This window comes from Nannobrachium achirus (assembly GCF_963921795.1).
Source record: "Nannobrachium achirus genome assembly, chromosome: 5".
Classification (NCBI taxonomy): domain Eukaryota; kingdom Metazoa; phylum Chordata; class Actinopteri; order Myctophiformes; family Myctophidae; genus Nannobrachium; species Nannobrachium achirus.
This window is the reverse complement of record NC_137814.1, coordinates 46158686-46181283: the sequence shown is the minus strand read 5'-3', so window position 1 is coordinate 46181283 and position 22598 is coordinate 46158686. Positions and strand designations below refer to the sequence as shown.

Genomic DNA, 22598 nt, shown 5'->3' with positions numbered 1-22598 from the left:
GTGTGGCCTGGACAACAGCGCCCCTCCCTTAACATGTGTGGTCAGAAAAGGTACTACACAGGCTTGAGGCTACATACAGACCCACCCACATACAAACTAACAAACTAACAAACAAACATACCTACACACACGGCCACGCTATGGAGACGGTGTGACCACCGCTCAAAAAGGTTGAGAATCACTGCCATAGACAACCACCATGGGGACATCTATACTATAATTTTGCGAATGTCTGTCTGAGTGAGTGAGTGAGTGAGTGAGTGTCTGTCTGTCTGAAACAGCGTTTCTCCTCAGTGGCTGGAGCAATTGATCTGAAATCGCATCACCATAAGCATATGAACACACCTGACATAACTGTGAAGCCCGTTTGTCACTTTCACAAATCGTATGCTGTATATTAGCATTTTTATGCTGTATCTACTATCTATTCTGCATCTAGCATGAGGCGCATCTATTCTGCATCTAGCTTGAGGCAAAATGCTTAACCAGCTCTGTGTGTGTGTGTGTGTGTGTGTGTGTGTGTGTGTGTGCAGGCAGGCGGGTGTGTGTGCAGGCGGGTGGGCGGGCGGGCGGGCTGGGGGGGGGGGGGGCTGGGCTGGGGGGGGGGGGGAGGCTTTTGGGGGGACAGTATCTCTGTAGCCATTAAACGAAACGGGTTTCTTACATTGATGCTCCTACATCATGCAAGCACCAGTTAAAGTTACTTTCCATCCCTCATATACTGTGTGCACAGTGTACATCCCATAACCCACACACTGCACATCATTTTGGAGCTCATATCTTTGAACGGGTAAGGGCTAGTAATAATAATAGGCAGGATATCGAAATTGACTTTATATTAGGCCTAAATGGTAGTAAAGAGGTCTATTTTGTAGACCATGGACAACCTGCAGTAGGCTATATGTTTATCTGGCCCATGGCAATGTGGTTGTTCAGCACCACGGAGAGAGGCAGAAAAACATACATCCAGTAACCTAATAAGAAAGCTGTTATGGTTGACCTATTATCTATTTAATTACAAAAAGTTGAACCAAAATGAAGCTACTATAATAAACTCCTCTCTCTCTCTTTCTCTCTGCCGGTTGTGTGTACTTATAAGAGAGATGCTCATATTCACAATACAGACTAACTACACTACAGTATATTCTAAAACTAAGTGGTTTTCGCTTTGTAAACCAAAAGTACTTCATTAGAACCAGAGTACACTGACAGCCAGAGAGCTACTTTAAAGGTACTTATAAAGTGAACAATTTTGAAGATTACAAAGGATGAGTGCACAGCCGCAACATTCACGGCAATGTAGATTAAAGAAAAAACTAAAATCACACACGTTCAGAAGCTAGAGAGAGCAGAGCATCTGCGATAAAAGCTGTCCACACATTTTTTCAGTTGAAAATACGTAATCTTTAGCAAGACACTTTTTATACATTTGGCTGAGTCAGTCATGTCGAGGAATTCTCATTTGAAATATGCGTTTTCTATGTTTTGTACTTCTTCATGACCATCGCTTTGACATAAGCGTATGAGCAGCCCTAAGCGAAGGTTTGACATCAGTGAGGGCTAAAAGCTCAGCTCTGGAAAGGAAAACAGACAATTACTGTACAGGTAGGCATGAGCAGACGGGTCATGCATGCTAAAACGCAATATAAAGGGAGGTTCTCTCTCTCTCGCTCGCACGCACGCACGCACGCACGCACGCACGCACGCACGCACGCACGCACGCACGCACACACACACACACACACACACACACACACACACACACACACACACACACACACACACACAGGTTCACAGATGAATGGTCAATTATGCATTTATATAGCGCCGTTATCCAAAGCACTTACATTCACCCATTCACGCACATTGACACACCGACGGCAGAGGAAACTATAGAAGCAGTGCTCTTCCGAGCACAGGTCTCCACCAGGTGTGGAATGTTGGTTGTGGGTGTGCATTGGGTGGTATTGAATGAGGTGCTCATGAATGAGCGGGGTCAAAAGCAATCCAAGGTGAGTGGACAAGTTAGCTTCAGAGACAGTGAAGTTATGGCAAATAAAACCACAAATCAACCTGTTATAGCGCCACCTGGAGTTATAGGTAAAACCACAAATCGGCCTGTTATAGCGCCACCATGAGGCTGATTTCAAAATTTGAAGTGGTATTTCTTCCTCGGCCTAGTGGAAACGTGTGTGCACGATTTCAGGATGGAATATGCAAAATCGGACAGATCTATGTCGATCACATGACTGTCAGGATACTATTTTTTGACAAAATCTGAAGAGTAGTGTACAGAAATGTAAATCTGCCTCATGGTGGCGCTAGAACAGGCCCATTTGAAAAATGTGGCTCAGAGGTTCTGAATTGGCATCCAGGGAGTGTGTGTGCTCATTTTGGCAGCGACCGGGCCAACGGCGACTGAGATTATGTGGTAACAAACTGCGAGGACGCACGCACGCACGCACGCACGCACGGACGGACGGACGGACGGACGGACGCACGGACAGTCGGACGGACGGACGGAGACGAAAACATACTCTTCCCCCATGCCTTCGGCTGGTGGAGACAATCATGCTCAAGCCCCAACCTGCAAGGCCGGGGTACTTTTACACTAACCCAGGGTAGGGGGAGTCGGTGATCAATCCAGGAACCCTCCGAGTCCCAAGCAGGCCACTCTACCACCTGATCCAATGCCGTCCCCCAACACACACATAAACTGTATGTAACGCCCGGACAGTCTAATATCTTAACCACGAGACCAAAGGGACATCCCTATGGACCGGGGGAGACTTTTGAGGCCATCAGGCTGAGTCACTCTGCTACACGTACAAACACAGACAGTTGGACAGACAAACACAAAGACAGACAGAAAAAAACTAAGATACATGGCGCTACAGAAACCCCACTATACCATTAGCTGAGCAGCTGACCGGGGAAAAGGAACCCCGGTCAGGCCGGTCCAGGTGGTAGTGCTGTAACGTGACAGTGTGATTTAAGTGTCCTGTCGCAGTGAAGCCTGTTATCTACCTCCACTAACCGTGCTGCACCGATACGGCCCGACAGCCACTGACAACAGCTCAGAAAGTCACACTGATAATGCATGGGTCCTGCCCCAATGACTTCTACCCTGTGCGCTCATAATAGTATGCAAACGCTGAATCGCACGTTTGAGTGGCTGTCATATACGTTTATGTCATCATGAAAGAGTCTGTGGTCGAGCCCCATTGCCTCTGTCCCTTCCCATCCAACGAGCCTAACTCAAAGGAGCAGAAATGACTGAAGATTTGCTCACACTTTCCTACATCTCCTTTAAAGATGGCTAGGTGGCAGCCGGCTAGCGCTGCGTTCTGCCTGATCAGCAGGCAGTGGCTGAGGCAGCGTGTCTTGCAGTCTCCTCACAGCAATCTGGGTAATTAGAGTTGTGTTCGATCACTGTTCTGTCTCCAACAAGCCGATGATTATCTCCAGCACCGCGCAACGAGTGCTGATGGGAGCCCAGTGAACACAAACAGGCACGCACGCACGCACAAACACACACGCACGCAAACACGTACGTACAGTGAGCGTTAACTCTCGTCTCTCGTACACACACGCACGCACGCACGCACGCACGCACGCACGCACGCACGCACGCACGCACGCACGCACGCACGCACGCACGCACACACACACACACACACACACACACACACACACACACACACACACACACACACACACACACACACACACTAAACTTAACTGTAAAGGTGTTGTGCTGTCGTTCACAACCATATAATGCTAAAGGTAGTATTATAGTCAATAGTCTTGATGAATTGAATACATAGGACTACAATGGAATCAAGCCCTGAGGGCTTTTTATGTTATCATTTTAATTATTGTATAACCATACCACTGTACTTTTTGCAAACTCAATGAAGAATTCAATCAGTCAATCAATAGGAACCCCCTGTGCTTAGTAGTAGGCAATGAGGTCATTTCAAGTGTGACAGTAAAATACATTGGAATCATTGCCAACAAATTGTAACTAGAAGCAGTGCTCTTCCGAGCACAGGTCAGGTAGGTTATTGTTAGCCTGACACTTCAGTCCGCACATCACCACCCCCTGCTGGTGGGTGGTGTGTAGTGTGGACTGAAGCTGCACACATTTTAATCTATTTCGAAAGCGCCCAAAGAGCGGGCGCATTGAATGGGCCAATCAGGGTTGTATGCTTGGGGCACGTGGTGTGGCTGCTCCGGTCCCAGCCCCCTCCAAACAGAGCTCTTGAGCTCACGTGAGACTCGCTCGTGGACTCTGATTGGTGTCCTCTGCCCACGTGAGAGTCTAGTGGACTCTGATTGGTCCGTGAAAACTGTCATGGCGGAGTCAGACTCGACTCGTATTATTTTAATAAACTATGAAATAGTGCCGTTTCTTCACGTTTTAATACCATTTTGCACTAACGTAAACATGCAGACATATAATATGTTATGAGAAATAACGTATTTTTGCAATGTCACGCCACGTCGCCGTCGCGTGTGTGTGTGTGTGTGTATGTGTGTGTGTGTGTGTGTGTGTGACGTCAATAGGCTTTAGCCCCCCCCCCCCCCGCCGAAATAGAATGTCTGCCCTCAATTTCAGACTCTCATCCCGAAGTGAAACGTAGTGTGAGATGTCTGGCGCTCGCAGTCAGGCAAGGTTATTGTGGCCTCTTGGAGGCGCTATAATAGGCAAGTGTGAAAAGGGTTCCATGTCATCTGCGGCCTGATTTGAGGCATGGAAGGACACGCATGTGGATGGAAGGACACGCATGCACGCACACGGACAGACTGACAGGGGCTCTTTGCTAAACTCCGCCAGGCCGAAAGACATGGCCGAGACCATGATGTTTGTAATGACTCCAGTGTGTTTTAGTCACGTATTGCCAACTATCAATGCATACTAGCATACTGTATATTATAGCGTAGATATTTAGCATAGCATTGCTAGTCGATCACATAATGTAATGCAGTATCAATAGATACTGTCTCAATAGTGTTCACCAGACCCTCGTCCTTGACAAAAATATTATGGTCCAAAAATGCTAATATTTTCCAGAAAGATTGGCCAGTCGATCTGCATTAGAGACGCCCTTATTTCCAGGAAATAATATGCCCTTTTCATGACTGGCAAACTTCCTGCCTTCCTTCTCTCTCTCTCTCTCTCTCTCTCTCTCTCTCTCTCTCTCTCTCTCTCTCTCTCTGTCAGCCCCTGTGTCCTTTACCATACATCAGTAAAATGACTGCTGTCACTGTCTGAGGCACACTGAGGTAGTGTTACCATGGACACTAATTATTTCCTAAGACTGGAGCACAGCACACACAGGCAAGCACTAGGCAGATATGCAAAAACACTAAACAAGTCAACAAACATGAAAGCAGACGGAAAAATATTTTCATTAGATGCGTCCCATTGTCACACCTCCAGTTTGGGTGCGTAATTAGTGGAGCGGGGTGTTGCACACAGGAGCATTGCGCAGGGGCGTCACAAGGGGGGGGGACGGGGGGGGGGGGGGAGTTACTAGGGCCCAAGGTGGAGGGGCCTTAATTATTTTATACTTAAGCTATTGAAAAATAGCAGATATACAAGCTCTGTGAGCTTGTAGATCTGCTATTTTTGAAAAGTCGTGAAAATGGGAGCAAATCTTTGAATATGTGTATTTTTTTAAGCGAACATTTGTAACTCAAACTTTGCTTCTGGAGGGTCCCTGGAACTAAATGTTTTGAGATGGGGGTCCGTGGCCAAATACATGTCATTTTGGGGGTCCTTCACATGAAAAGGTTTGACATAGAAACATATATATATATATTTTTTTTTTTAAACTTCAAATAGTTGCACAAATTTTCACGGTTTTTCTAAAATACTAACGCACTGAATCCTTATACCCAGGGCCCAGAATGTGGTGCGACGCCCCTGATTGCACACAGGAGCATTGCGTCCTGTAATGAGATTCCTCTCCGTAATCCCACATCTGTATGTGTGTTGCCCAGACCCTCAGAATGCCTCAGACTGGCTGAAGTATGCGGTACATGAAGCGCGCATTAACCCCGCCGCTGTGAATGAGAAGTAGACTAGACAATGGAACTGAATAGATTCTACGCTTATTATTGAACATGTTAATCCGCTTACGGAGTTAAGAAAGGTCTTGATGACATGTGGGAGACGCTGAGGAGTCGAGCTGTATGGTAATGAAGTGAAACATAGGGAGCGAAAGGACTCTGAGGTTCACTACAAATAATGGCATTGCCCAGTCTGGCTTTCATGCTTATTAACCTTACTGTATGGCAGGCTTGGATAATAAAAACAATACCTTTTTACCAAATTATACGGTCCAATTTTAGTTTATTTGGTTTCTCTAAGAAACAAAATACACCTGCAAAAAAAAAGTTGATTTATCCTAGGTTAACCTGCAGCCTGACTTATATCTAGTGGTTTTGGGGTGTTGGACTGATGAAAGAAGGGCTCAAGATGCTGTGTCAGTGACGTTCTGCACAGTGACGCTAGCTGGGTTGTTTCTGAAAGACTGCCAGAAGAAGCACGCTAGCTCATTAACTGGAATTTCCCCAGACCAACGTTTGGCTGATGTCTTAATTTTTACCGGTTCATGTTTCTGATGCAAGGGTTTATCAAAAGGTAATTTTTTTTATAAATGTCCTCCAGCACAGTGCTGAGGCTCTTCAGGGGGAAGTGTAGCTACTGACAAGACTGATAAGACATCATGAAAGCGAGAGTGCTGGGGGGGAGCATAGAGCATCAGTGAGAGCCATCGTGCTTCCATAACGTCAACCATTTCATGAGAGGGAGAGGGTAAACGATCTTCCAGAAAAGACGTCATGAGATGCGAGAGTGTGGTCTAGCCAACACCAACTTGGGACTCCTGTGTCGCTGCCCTCCACGCTCTCCTATAAAACATCAAGGTCTTGAGCTTTGCAGTGTTGTTAGCTAAGCTGTCGCGCCGCAGTGCATCTACAAGATAGCGCCGTCCATGGCTGCTGTGGTGACTACGTGTGTAGCGTTCTGTCGGTGTTGTTACTTGCGCCCATCAGAAAAGCGAGGCGCAAATACTGCGTTCAGTTGAAGGTTTTTTGTCTGTGGCACACATAGGAACACTTTAATACCAGTAAGACTCCCTAATCGGGAGATAAGCGACCGTTGGTCGCTTATCTCCATAAATAGAGCAAAAATGTGTTTTTCCAAAATCTTCCTGATCCATGTTGTTGACATGAGTGTAGACATACTGTGTAGTGATTTTCGTGATTTTAGGGCAAAATCTGAATCGGCCTCATGGTGGCGCTAGAGGGCCATGTGAGAAATGAGGGGTGGGGTCTCCTCGCCGCCAAGGCGGACGAATAGGTACCGGCCCCGGCTCTCCCGGTCGCTCCTAGCCCGAGTTACGGCATTTTATGTGAGCTGCAGTGGCAGGGGGTCCTCCACTGGGGGCGCCACCACTTTTGCATCCGTTCTGGAGCACCAGGAGTGGGTGGTCCCCGGGAATGCCCCGTGAGCAGCCCCGTTGGGGTGGTCATTTGGTCATTTTTGCACATTTGGTAATTTTTTACACCTGGGGGTCCCCCAGGGACCTGGGGGTCCCCGAAACTCCGGGGGTCCTTGGAGGTTGTAGTTTGGCAGGCAAGGAGTGTGTGTGCAAAATCTGGCATGGATCGGGGCAACGGTTGCAGAGATATGAGCAGGGCAAAAGTGTGACGTGTGACGTGTGACAGAGGGAGTGACGGAGGGAGTGACGGAGGGAGTGACGGAGGGACAGCCGGTGGAGGTTTGGATAGTGTGCAAGTAACTGCGACCTACGGTCGCAATAATACATATATATGTATATATATAATATATCGTCGTTGTCGTGTGGAAACCTCGTATCTCCATGTTTCAAATGTGTACGTTCTTTCGCAAAGTAAAGCCTTGCTTCATCATACAAGGCCGTCGCACAAAAGTAGTAAAAACAGCAGATCTACGAGCACACAACGCCTCGTGGTGCGAGGCGTTGTGTGCTTGTAGATCGGCTGTTTTCACTAGTTTAAATCATTTTTAAAATGATAAATGCAAAACTAATGGTTTTGGACATACAAGGTTTTCACCCGACAACGACGATATATTTTTGTGTTTGTTTTGTTTGTTTATGTTATATGTGAAAAAAAAATATTTGAATGCAAACATGTAGTATGCCAACACAAATCCCTATGTGTATTACACAATGGAAAATAAAGGAATCTGAATCTGAATCTGAATCTACGTACTGTAGGTACAGTAGTGCACTTTTTGCCTTTCCTGGCTTTGCCCTGGACGTCAGCTGTGTGAAGGAAGGAAACAAACGCCACGCGTCTCTCACGGAGAACCTCCGACTCACCTGTCCTTCCCCGTCTCCTTCTTGAACACCATGTCGCAGTAGTTCATCCTGTCCTCCGTGGTGACGTAGATGCGCGCCTGGGGGTAGTTCTCCGCCGCCTGGCGCAGCATGTTGTACACGATGCCCTTGCCGTCTTTCCTCATGTTCCTCAGGGGCCCCCACACCACGTAGATGGTGTCGTTGGCCTGGCCGAAGAAGTACTGGGGCTTCTGCAGCAGCAGCGGCACGCTGGTGTGGGAGACCACCCTCAGGGTGGTCCGCCGGCCCACGTCCTGCTCAAAGCCCCGCGTGGGCGCGTTGTTCATCCGCCAGATGCAGGCGGAGCGGTCGATCTGAGCGCCGGCAGCCTGGCCCAGCATCTGACCCGAGCTGGACACGATGCTGCACAGGTCACAGTGCAGTTTCAGGGGCTGGAGGAGATAAGGACAGATGCATTTTTTAAATGTTCTTACTTTGATGTTTTAAAAGAATGTACACACGTACTAGCCTGGCATGGCCAGACTATTTTTTTTTTGCACTGGCAGATTTGTCTGGCTTCCAGGCTATGCACATTCCCCCTGAACATATGTTCAGGGGAATGTGCTGGGTTATCATCCACTTTACACAGTCAGAGGAGCATAGGCCCTTATCTTACAAAATGTTAGATGATCGCACACAAAAGTAAAACTAATTATGGCTTGTGTTAACGGATAAAGTTAGTAAGTACTTGGCTGACAAAAGGATGATAGTTTTACAGACTCTATATTGAATTTCAGGTAATGAATCCCTTCTCAAATGGACATGGAGCATCAATGACCTCTTTAAACACAAATGGCCTCTTTAAACACGACATGTTAATTTAGCCTACAATTTATGCTAATGGCATTACATTTAAGCACTCCACATTTAAATGTATAATTGAAGTGTTATATTGGCATATCTGTCATAATACTGTATAAATTGTGAATTGGTAATTATCTATGCAGATATTCATCAGCATTTTATGGCCTTTATATTATTTTCGCTCCCTTCCAAAGATCAATGTCACTGCACTCAGACATTGATTAAGTTAATTGAATCTGCCCCCTCCGAGATTACAGTACGGGCTGAAATGGACCGATCAGCTTTCCTTCCCCCAACGACAAACTGTCTTATTGCCACGGTGCATTATGGAGGAACAAGGAAGCTGCCGCATCCATCCACACCATATTGCAGCGGGAGGATTTGTAGTGAACCTTCAATAATTGCTCTTTGCTAAGCTCTGCCAGGCCGAGGGAGGTAGAAACTCTCTGCACTCTGAATGATGCTGCCTTGGCTGTGGAATGGTGCATTTACCTAAATTAAAATCCATTCAGAACGGGTACACATTATTGTGTATCGTTATTTTATGCCTTAACTATTGAAAAATAGCAGATATACAAGCTCACAGTGCGAGCTTGTAGATCTGCTATTTTTGAGAACCGATTCTATAAGTGTCTTTTGAATCCTTCTAAGATTTTTGGAAAAACCTATGTTTCTATGTCAGCAATCTGGCCAGCCATCACCAAGAAAAGGTACCTTTTCACTTAAATGGAGCTCAGTTAGTCTGTTCTTGAGAGACTACTATGTCAGTGGTTCTCAAACCTTTTCATTTGAAGGACCCCCAAAATGATATTTATTTGGCCACGGACCACCATCTCAAAATATTTTGTTCCAGGGACCCCCCCAGAAGCAAAATCTGAGTTACAAACGTTCGCTTTGAAAATACATATATTCAAAGATTTGCACACATTTTCACGACTTTTTCAAAAATAGCAGATCTACAAGCTCGCAGCGCGGCACTCGGTGCCGCGCTGTGAGCTTGTATATCTGCTATTTTTCACTGGTTAAAGCATTCAATGCAATTCTAGGCCTAAATGGGTTAAGTTCATATGTCTGCTTTGTTTTGATAAGGTTAAGCGTGCGCAAGTAAATCAATGCTGGAGAAAGTTGGGAAAGTTGAGAAAGGCAGTAAGGAAAGAAATAAAGAACAAACAAACAACTGAAAGTTCATGTGCCAAGGGAATACAAATGTCACCCAACTGTATATGAATTACATACGTTTTTAATGCATTATGCTAGTCTGTAAAGGGCAGCTATGACACATTAAGAATTACCTTTCTCTCCTTCTTTCACGTTCCAACACATCATAACACAATAAGCTTTTTTTTTTTTCACTCACAGAGTAAGCACTAATTAAATTCCAACAAAGATCCTTTTATCTAACAAATGAGATAAAAGGACAATGCCATGACAAGTACACACTAGCGTTCCTGATGAGCTCCTTACATCCACTATCGTCACAGCCATGGGACGGTGCCAGGCAACACAAAAGAGTAGACCAATAGCCGATCTACATGCTCACAATGCGTCGTTACGCGACTCATTGTGAGCTTGTAGATCATCTATTTCCATAATATACCGGTAGGCCTATATACATTTTGGGCATTTTGGCAAATCGCGATCAGATATTTTCATAATATATACAGCCATTTGAAAATGGCTGTATATAGCTAACAATTTTCTCAAATTTGAAATGGGACATTCTGCATAATGAGTTTTTTTCTATTGATTACTCTTGCCATGGAGACTTGAGTTCAATAATATCTTGTTGTTTTAGTCGCATTCCTAAGACAATAATTTCATCACAAAAAATGTACCCCCATTGATTTCGGAAGGGGACCCAATGGGGGTAAATTTACGAAAATCGAATTTGGGAAAAATACAAAAATATATTATTGAAATCAAGTCTCCATGGCATGAGTAATCAATAGAAAAAAAGTCATTTTGGGGGTGAACTACTCCTTAAAGATGGGGTGCCATGATTTTCCCCTCTATAAAACATGATTATCTACTATTATGATTATACTAGGAGGAAGAATTTTTCCAAAAAAGTGTACAGAAAGAGTTCAAATTATGTTTTTATGTGGCCACACCCACGTGTGTTGGGTGAATGGTAATTAGGGGAGGGGTTGATTCTATGATGTAATAAGTAAGGGTGTTTTTGGAACGGCACGTCTGACCCAGCAGGTGGCATCCTCCAGCTAAAACCCCAAATAAAAAGAGAATGCATAATTGCTCATAACAACCACACCAGGGGGTCTAATGAAGTACTGTCAACCTCCTAGACACATGAAAACCAGAAAAAGTACAACACTATGGCCACTATGTACCATTTTGATGCCAATAATTTAGTAGTTTTACAAGATTTGATGCCAATAATTTAGTACAAGTACACTTTGAATTTCTGACTTTTACTTGTAACAGAGTATTTCTACATTGCAGTACTTTTCCCACTACTGGTCATCAGTCACAGCCATAGGGCAATGCCAAGCAACACAAAGGACCATGTTGGTTTTTCCAGTGTCACGCCTCTATGGCACAGTTCAAGGGAGCACCTGTATACACTGTCTCTTTCTCTTACTCTTTCCCCCCTATAGGATTCAATGACGGGTTAAGGAGTAATCTTGGTGCCCAGGCTTGTACCTCTCCATTTACCGTCTGGTTGAGACACACATCACTGCAGCCCTGGGCTGTCAGCAGCTTGTCCATTAGCCTCGCCGCTCCCCTCAGCCTGACTCATAACTCCATCACGCCTCTCAGCACATATAGATTGGGCTGGGCTCTTTGGGGACCTGCTGCCTGCCTGCCGCCTGGCAGGCTGCAGGTTCACTTAACCCTCTGCGGGTTAAATTAGTTTAACCACATGAAGCCCTATAGCGCCCCGATTCTGGGAATGTCATCATAAAGGTGTACATTTAGCAAGAATATAGCTGATCTATAAGAGTTAGGGTCACAATGCAAGAGATTTATTTGGTGGCCTGGGCCGTGGCTAAACAGGGGTCCGCTCACTATCCCGACTATCCGCTGTTCCGACATGGTCGGCAGGTTAGTTACTAAAGCTGGCCATACACTACACGATAATCGGGCCCGACTGAATCGGGTAGAATTAAACACTACAGGATCATTTTTTCAGATTATCTGGCCAGAGAATCTAAACGGGCTCACACTAGCCGTTTTGAACAGTCGGGCGCACCGCACGCTACAGGATTCTATTCCGATTGAGTCGGGCCCAAACACAGCAATAATAGATAAATAATTTATATAATGAATACAAAACGTCACTGTTCCGAGAGCTTCGCCTTGCAACACGCGCGCAGACGCACATACAAACAAACACATTATGTTATCCACTCACAAACACACCATTGCCTCACGCAACGAAAAAAAAAAGCTTCAAATGATACTATGACTATGAGTTCACTTTGACGCGTTTCATGTTCATCCATGGATCAACTCTGATCGACTTTCCCCCTCTCTCTCCACTGCTAAAGTCAAGTGCTGCGCGCTGTCTGCTGGTGCTTCCCAGGGTGCCTGATTTATGATTAGTCGTATGACTGTGTTGCGCAGAGAACATATCAGATCTCCAAGATCAAACTGCTGTTTTCAGTCCCAAATATACTGCAATGCTTTAAAAAGGAAAGGCCTATATCCATTATGTTTCTTTCATGTCCGCTCCAGGTTTATCATTGTCAGTTTTGATAAAGTCATTTTATTTTATAATAGTTAAGGTAACGTGCGCGCATATTTTCTAAACCTGCTGTCTGTTAAAATACGAAACGCCTGGCTATGCGGGGCGCGCTGTGCCCGGAGTAGCCAGGAGTTGTTAACCCAGCTGGTAGATCAAACAACGAGTTGATGATGGCCCATTAATTAAGCTACACGCTGTACCTATGGCCAATTGGAACTTGAAAGGAGTAGAGATTACATAACTGCACCGTGCACGGACCATCAGAGAAAGTGACTGACGTGGGGTGAGCTGCTGTTGTAGGCTGCTTCCTTCCACCACGGACGGTTCAAGTTCAAGACAGGTTCAGTTCAAGACAGGCACGTGTCTGCTTTTACTTTAGTGGCCATGGCCTAGGCTTTCAATCATGATTTCCCCTGTCTTTAAATTATCGCGGTGTGGGCGGATGGATCAATCAAATATAATCATTAAAAAAAGATCCGAGGGCACGGAGATCCACATCCAATGTCCCAGAGAGAGAGAGAGAGAGAGAGAGAGAGAGAGGACGGTTCTGTCTGGTCCATTTGAAGAACTGTAATCCAGCATTTTGAGGTGGAAACATGGAGAATGCACAGGTGTATCATACATTTGAGAGTGAGAACCATAAGTTTAATGTAACTTAATTGGAGTTGGAGGAGGAGAGCAGAGCTGGAAAGTTATTAGCGAGTCCAGACTTGCACTAATTGGTTTGGCCTAGTTTTACGTCTTTGTTGATTGATTGATTTCGTGTGTGTGTGTGTGTGTGTGTGTGTGTGTGTGTGTGTGTGTGTGTGTGTGTGTGTGTGTGTGTGTGTGTGTGTGTGTGTGTGTGTGTGTGTGTGTGTGTGTGTGTGTGTGTGTGTGTGTGGAGAGAGAAAAAGAGATAGCTCTGTCACTCAGATGCTCAGAGACTTGCGCGGCTGCTGTAGGCTACCTATTTTCAATCAGTCCCCTGCTGCTATTCCAGACCAGTACTGATCCAGGAAAATATCAAACATGTTTGAAAAGAGTCGGGCAACCCCCGATCGTCCTCCGAGCCACTCGGCTGGGCTCCGAGTGGATCTGTGAGACCTCACGCTAGACGACGTTCATGCCCGATTGTCGGGCCCGTTTCAGTCGGTGGCAGCCCGATTGTCGGGAGGGTAATTAAATAGCCCGATTATCGGCTAGTGTGCGGCCAGCTTTAGCGTCGGCAGGTTAGTTACTTAGCGTAAGGCAGGTTAGTTACTTAGCGTAAGGCAGGTTAGTTACTTAGCGTAAGGCAGGTTAGTTACTTAGCGTCGGCAGGTTAGTTACTGAGGTAAGGTTTACTGAGGTTAGGTTTAGGGTTGGGGGTAGAGTTAGGGTTAGTTTTAGTGTCGGAATACCGGCCCGTCGGCACACTGCTGCGGACCCGGCTAAACAATCCACCCATGTTAAAACAAGGTGGGGATGTATATGTTACAGTTAGTTTGAGAAACCAGTTAGATTGGGAAAGGAGCGCTTGTTTTTGTTCACCTGGACGTGGAAGGAGTTCACCTGGATGTGGAAGAAGCCCATGTCTCAGTGGTAGCTGGTGAATGCTAACCTGGTGAATGCTACTATGCCTAAACCTAACCCTAGCCCTAACCTCAGTAAAACTATGCCTAAACCTAACCCTAACCCCAGTAAAACTATGCCTAAACCTAACCCTAATCCTAACCCTGACCTCAGTAAAAATATGCCTAAACCTAACCCTAACCTCAGTAAACTATGCCTGAACCTTTATCTTGGTATCTTCTGAATTCTGAATCTTCTGAATGTGTAAGCATTGTTACTGTTACGTTTTCCATCTGTTCCATCTTGTTGTTGCCAATCTCCTCACCTGGTCGTCATCTGCAATCAGCTCCAAAGCCTACAAGAGCTTCGCCTGTTTGCAGCTCGGGGGCCAGATCTTCACCACTCTATGGTTGGTAAAGTAAACAGCCATATAGTTTCCCAGTTTAGTAGAGTTAGCCAGTTTTTGCTCCTTGTAGCTGCTGCGTGCACTACTATTCTTTGTGGAATTATTACTGACTCTGCCTTTTTCTCTCCTTCCCAGTTTCCGGTTCTCGTGCTGGATTGGAGCAGCGGCTGAGTCCCATTCCCTTTTTGCCCCCCTCGTGCTTTTAACTCTGTGTTCCATTGTTAATAAACACGTCCGAGTGGGCTTTCAACCTTCTACTGCCTCCTCCTTTGCTGTGCATTTGGGTCAAACTCTCGGCAGTCGTAACAGTTACCTCCTGTAAACCAGTAAAACATTATGCTCCCTCTTTGTGTATTTCTAAATGTGTTACTCAAGCATGATTAATAATTCATGGCCAACTGGTTTGTGTTTACATGCTGGAGCATACACTAATCAAAAATGGCAATTCTCTTTTTAAATCCCAATAAATTCGCCCCTTCTTAATACGAACAAAATCTACTCTACACACGCAGTCAAAGCCTCCATTTTAATTCCTCCAAAAGAGTAGGTGATTAAGAAAATGCTTAACGTGATGGTCGTGACTAATGGCAATGGGTTGTGCACTTAACCTTGACATTCATTAAAATGCTCAAAACATGATTAATTAATGGGTGATAATTACAACATTAATATGCTATAGGCCTACATCTCTGAGACTCGAGAATCCCACGATGACAAAAAATAAGACTTTGATTAGCATTAGCTAAGCTCATTGTAGCAGCTTTGTACAATGCAACAGGGCACAATTCAAAGCATTTTTGGGTGGCTTAAGTTAAAAGTTGAAATGTAATTTACTTCTGAATTCCCATTTCAGATTCAGAGAAGTCTCAATAGAGGCTGCAGAATAATTGCTTTAAGCTGCCAGGCGTTATTCTCCTTTGTGTTCAGTGAATTCTTGGTATCATTGGGTCATTTTGAAACGTCTGCATGGCAGCAATTTCTCATTAAAATTATCAAGAAAGCAATCCGAAAACCGGCACTCTCCTGGCACTTCTGCCATTGTTTACGTTTCCTTTTTTTTTAATGGCTGAATTTCAGCACTTTCACGTGTGAATGAAAATATTGAATTTCTGCCTCACACCGTGATGGACCTGAGACGTGAATTCCAAAAGGCGGTCGGACGAGGAGCAGTGTCACAAGATGAATGTATTCCATTTCAACCAGAAAAAGTAGAGTGGGAACAATGCATCACCACTCCAGACAGACTCAATCCAATAAGGGAAATAACGCAGGCAATTCGCACACCGCTGGGGTTATGCATTATACATGCTCAAGAAAGGCTTATAACACCTCAACTACTGTGGATCAAACCAGAATATCTCAGTGTCTGGCAGGGACGTGCTGGGCCCCTGATTCAGCCCTGGAAAAAGAGTTGGAGAGGCCCTCATTGCGAGCTACAGAGAGAGATCTCTCTCTATAGCGCTGCTGCTACACAAAGATTTGCCATTTCAGATCATGACAAGTGACAAGCCAGTGGGCCAATTACATATATTTCGTCGTTGTCGGGTGGAAACCTTGTACCGGTATGTCCAAAACCATTTTAAAAATGATTTAAACTAGTGAAAACAGCAGATCTACAAGCACACAACGCCTCGCACCGCGAGGTGCGAGGCCTTGTATGATGAAGCAGGGCTTTACTTTGCGAAAAAATGTACAAATTTGAAACTTGGAGATACGAGGTTTCTGCCCGACAGGGACGATTCCCAGCCCCCAAAATGGAACGAAGGCCGACATTTTATTTTTATTTTTTTCCTAATGGCCGGCCGTTCGGGAGTTGTCCCGCTTTTCCCAATGGCCAGCACGTTCCCTGGTGTCTGGCAGACGCGGAGAAAGTATTCCCTGTTTCTTGAAGTGTTGCTGCTACAACTTGTGTGCAGTGGACTTTTTTTCTTTTTCTTTTTTCTTAACTAAACGTTCAAGACACCTGACACAAGGCTATCAGGCTGTAATATCCTGTCTGTTGTTCCCCCTTCATCATGAATTCTGGAAGCATTTCTGGAACACTGTTGACATTCAACTTCAGCTAAATCACTGCCTCTTCTACTTTGCCACGGTAAAAGTCACTGGCAATGTGAGGGGGAAAAAAAGAAGCCTAATTCCGCCGTGGCCGCCGCCAGCCTTTCGCATGATTTTCATAAATCGCTGTGGGAGGGGGAGAGACGAGGTGATGGGTGACTTAAGCAGGCTCGTCTGAACCCAGAAGGAGGAGGTGCAGACGTGGGGATGTGGTGTAATGCGTGACTGCCTTCTGGGCCTCTGTCGTGTGCTGGAGGAGTCCCTGGAGGAGGCGGGGTGACGCCCCGCATTAATCTAGCAATGCAGGCGGCATACAAGGCATCCGTTTCTCATTGAGAGGGAGGGCAACCAAGAGACGCCACCCAGGGGGCCTTACTAAGGTTAACAAAATTAAGAAGATTCCCGGAGCCTTGAGCTGACAGAGATTGTCAAAGGTTCCTACGGTTTATAGACTATATTGTTCAGTAAATATTGGGGGGTCCGGAGCGACGTGTCCAGGGTTCCAAGCTACAACTCCCGGTTCCATCCTCTCCAACAGGGAGGAGACAGAGAGAGACAGAGTGCAATATGCTAATGTTCTTTCTCCGTCAGTGGGAAAGATTGCATCATGTTTGCATGTCTCAGTGTAGGAAATGTATTTTTCCTGCGCGCAAGTGCCCAATATCCACCGCCTCTATGGCTTCCATTTCAATTTCTGTCACTTCCTGCCCGAAACAACAAACATGCAGCTTGGTCTTATATTTTGACGTGCTGGGAATTAAAGGGCTTTGATATTTCAATTTCCATAAATTGTATGGGGATATAGGCTACCGCATAGTAGGAGAACCATGGACCATGGACCAAGGTACGCAAAATTACAAAGGAACAATGTTCACCAGAGACATCAAACAGGCTCTTTCAAAGCCATCACAGAAGAAACTGGTATATTATAATGAGTAAAGAAAATCCTTTTGTAGGTTTGGCCCTTTGTGCAGCTTGAATACATTTTTAGCATCAAGGTGAAACATAGCCTCGTTAGATGATTATATATCAAATATTAATCAAAAGCTAATGCGTGGTTATGACTCACAAGGAAAACATTACCTGAATACATGGGCGCATGGTACTGAAATAAAATCAAAACCGTGATATTTAATATGTGAATATGCTAAACTCACACAAGGCTGTGAATGTTATTCTCTTTTATTCAACAATAATGTAGTGCAGGGGTTCCCAAACTTTTTTGTCTCAGGGCACCCCATAAATTATTTTTAATCCGATTATAATTTTTACTCCCAGCACCTTATATTTCGTTTTTTATCGTTCGTTTTGTATTCATCATCTATAAAATGTACTAAACTAGTGAAAACAACAGATCTACAAGCACACAACACCTCGTGATGCGAGGCGTTGTGTGCTTGTAGAACGGCTGTTTTCACTAGTTTTGTGCGACAGAAGCAGGGCTTTGCTTTACCATTTGAAACTTGGAGATACAAGGGTTCTGCCCGACAGTGACGATATTTGAGTGATTATGTTGCGAGGAAAACATTGAGATAATAGCCATTTTGGTTAGAACTGACTGAAAATAACTTTGTACTTCATATTTTTTCAAGTGTCCAAATAAATTCCAAATGTTATCAAATTATCTCGCGGCACCCCTGGACTGCCGTCACGGCACCCCAGGGTGCCCCGTCACCCACTTTGAAAACCCCTGATGTAGTGGACTGTCGTGCATTTGCTGCAGAGCAACATATTGGTACGGTATACTGGAAAATCACACCATAGACACACACCATACACAGAGACATTGGAGGCACCCTTAGCAGTTGTTTACCAATGTGTCCGACTGGAGACATTTGGTTCTGTTTTGGTTTGGTTTGGGAGACAGAAAGGATTTTAAAAAACAACAACAACAACAGCAGAAATAACCACCCCATTGCCCAACCTCTCAGCATCAGTGTTGCATGTGCACCATGCACAGCATTTTCTCCACAAAACCCCATAAACTAGTTCAGCTGCATCATAGCACTGAAAGGAGAGAATGTCTAAAGGGCAACGATTGCTAAGCTACTATATAATTGCTCCCTACCCTCTTGTATTTCCATAAGTTATATGGGGATAAAGGCTACAGCATAGAGATTTTCTGACGCCCCCTTAATGACTTTCGACAGGGCATTTGGTCCATTTTGAGTGCATTTTGCCCCAACCCATTGTTTATTTCAAACCCTGGGTGTTCAAATAAGTCTATAAGTGACTATACTAGTGACTAGAACAATTTATTCCAGATCTGGATTCAATGGGGGTACATTTATTGTAATCAAATTGTTGTCTTAATGCGACAAAAACCAAAAGAATATTATTGAACCCAAGTCTCCATGGCATGAGTAATCAATAGAGAAAAAGCCATTTTGGGGGTAAACTACTCCATTAAGGCACAGTGTTACTGTAGTTTGAGCTGGTTAATCGGCAGACTCGGCCAAGAACTATCCAACACCGTCTTTTTATCCAGGTTCCATGCAATCTCCCATCATGATTCCTGAGTATTTTGAGCTGAGACCATCACCGTGGATGTGCCGTGAGTCAGCAATATTCCACTGACATTGTGCAAGTTTGACTAATGACAATCATATACTGTACTATCTAACCAGCAGATAAATATTATGACGTTCCTGTCATTACCCTTTATTTGGAGAACCACATACAGAGTAGAGACTGCAGGATGCTCAGACCCATCAAATGGTGAAATATAAAGCAATAATTTCCCAAATCTGTCAGAATTGTGTTTGACAGCCCTGACACAAGCCATGTGTGTACATGTGGTGAAGAATTACTAAATATGTAACTCAAACTATAAATAAATAATATGAGCTTGCTCGGCCCAGGAAGAATCTACAAGGGTAAAAGCATAATGAGTCAAGGTTATTTTGAAAGTTTCCAGATATGTCAAACCAAGTGCCCCCCCCCCCCCCTCCCCCCATTTAGACATTTAAAGACTCTTTGAAACAGTTTCCTACAAGGAGGAGGAGGAGGAAATAGAGAATTCACATTGGTGGACATCACCTGTCCCTCCGGGCGACACGTTTTGTGACAGTGTCCCGTCACAAATGACAGACGAGGTCGAAGTGCTGACCAGAGTAATGTCCACTCAGACCCTGCGGCAACACTTGGGGTCGCCAAGGACCCTCGGCTACCCCATATAACCCAATTATCAGCGGATCACTGGACAGATATATCCACATGTCGTCGTTGTCGGCTGGAAATTGTATGTCCAAAACCTATCCTTTTTTGTTATTTGAAAATAACTGATATGCGAGGCGTTGTGTGCTTTTAGGTCTGCTATTTTCACAAGTTTTGTGCGACAGTCTTGTATGATGAAGCTGGGCTTTACCTTACGATAAAAACATACACATTTGAAACTTGGAGATACAAGGTTTCTGCTTGATAGTGATGATATCATGGCTGTCCGGGTGGAAACATGTCCAAAACGGTTGCTTTTCCAGAAGTGGAAGGAAAAAAAGAACCTGTGTTCCAATAGATACAATGTCATTTATTATTTAGTTTAGTATTTTAAAAAACATCCTTGTAGATCTGCTACTTTTGAATTTGAATCCTGAAAAAGTAACAGTTTTGGACATATTATGAGGTTTCCATCCGACGCGAGTTTCACATTACACTGATATGACAAAAAGTTGGAAGTAAGCCAGGCTGAAATAGTCTTGCCACAACAAAGCTCACATGCGTGCATACACAGAACCATACCCCAGACATACTAGATTAATATTTCCCACACACATACCTCAAATATAAGTTAAAGCACAGTACAGTATGTGTATGTGTGTAGAAACTAGAAATACATTTTGTTGTAGAATACAGATTATTCATATAGATGTTTTTTATGTGCTGGTACACTGTATTTCACATTTGTCTATACGTACTAACTTTGTGCACATGGTGTTTGCTTGTGTGTGCTTGTGCGTGTGTGTGTGTACATGTGTGTGTCTGTGCATGTGCGCGCGTGCGTGTGTGTGTGTGTGTGTGTGTGTGTGTGTGTGTGTGTGTGTGTGTGTACCTGCACGTGCTCGCGTGGCTTCATGCATACATACGTGTGTCTGTGTGTGCTTGCATAAAAAGTATTCATGCATTTACATAGACCAGTGGTTCTCAACCTGTGGGTTGGGACCCCCAGGGGGGTCCCCAGTTAAAATATGATTATTTTGGGGGGTTGCGGCCTGAAAAGGTTGAGAACCACTGACATAGACCAGAGAAGGCCCTCACCTCCTGTTTGGGAATGCTGACGTAGCCAAGGTGGGGTTTGAAGGCCTTGTGTGGTGGTCTGGAGAAGCCGGGAATCCAGTGTCTGCTGAACGTCTGGCCAAAGACAGGCTCCAGGAGGAAGTAGGGCTTCTCCGTGTACACCATGACCACAAAGAGGCTCACCGCCACTATCAGACTGGACGCTATCATCAACTTCCTCTGAGGACCAAGAAACAAAGAAAAGATACATGTAAGTCACTGAGGTTTCAGAGAAATCATTGCTTTTTTATGTAAGATGAAATTCATGAATATGATTTCATAACTTATAATAACTAGTAACTGTAGCCAACTAAAGAGGAAGAAAGAGGGACAGAAAGAGAGAAGATCTGTGAATGACTTTGTATAAGAACCCGCTGCATTCCTACGATGTAAATGTTGTGTTAATGCTGGGGGCAAAAGACAGATACAGACTGAAACGAAAACAACCATTAAAAATGACTCAGTTTTCTCAGTTGCAAGGCCTTGACAGCATCGGAATGAGAAGCTGAAAGAACGGCACCCCTGATTTGCAGATATGAGCCCACTCACATTCAATCGGTATTGGAAGCGTCCCACAATTGACAGAGAGAGAGACACACAATGCAAAAGCCAATCGTTATGTTGTCTGTTCAAGGCAGACAATGTTCTCTAGCTCACTTTTCTTTTCACCCCAGATCTATGAAATACTCCAACTATTTGATGGCATGAAGAAGACACATTGAACTATGCTAATACACCCCTGTCGTACATGGCCGAGAGGACCACTTAATCTCTGTTCGCTGATCCGGAGAGCTTACACTGTTCAGTAGATGGAGCTGTCATTTCAAATACTGCGAAAGAGCTGATGCCACACAATCCACAGAAGTTGTCATCGCGTCCTTTTTTACGGGTGAGAGGATTAGGAGAATGTCCGGTTTCGCCAAGACGGCACATTGTCGTTTTCATACGTCGGGCTAAACGACAAAATGATCAACCGGAGGACACGACCACGAATTAAAACTTGGCAGAAACAGTTGGGCAGCTATGAAAGTTATGCGTATCCATTAATCATCAGTGTGGAGAGGAGAGGGAGAGGTCTCACAGAGGAGACATTAATGGCAGGGTTGATGCAGGGATCAATGCACAGAACAAAGGAAGAGAGAATGGGAAAGAGAGACAGTGTGAAGGAGAGGGCAGTAGAAAGAAAGACAGACAGGCTAAATGACTATAGCACACTAGGATATCTTGGACCCTGAGGTGATGGTGTCCACTGTCCAGCAGAGACACTATATTTGGGGAAACTTTAATACATTTCTCCCAGCCAGCAATGGGTGGGAAAAAAGTATTTTATTTTCTTTCTCCATTTTTCATAAAAGGGTGGTGCTTCTTTCTAGTTTTGTCCGATTGTGAGAAGATTGGATGCGGTGCGAAGAAGAAATAAATTATA

General features: G+C 44.7%; 1 protein-coding gene across 1 annotated transcript in view; it reads right to left on the bottom strand.

Annotated features, from left to right (window-relative positions):
• The window catches only part of st6galnac3 (ST6 (alpha-N-acetyl-neuraminyl-2,3-beta-galactosyl-1,3)-N-acetylgalactosaminide alpha-2,6-sialyltransferase 3), a gene marked incomplete at both ends in the record, with an annotated part of 84991 nt that overhangs the window by 32318 nt on the left and 30075 nt on the right, over window positions 1-22598 (bottom strand). Inside the window, 2 exons of the mRNA XM_080726277.1 lie at window positions 8379-8788; window positions 21155-21352. Coding sequence (XP_080582403.1) covers window positions 8379-8788; window positions 21155-21352 — 608 coding nt within the window. The remainder of the gene's footprint in view (window positions 1-8378; window positions 8789-21154; window positions 21353-22598) is intronic.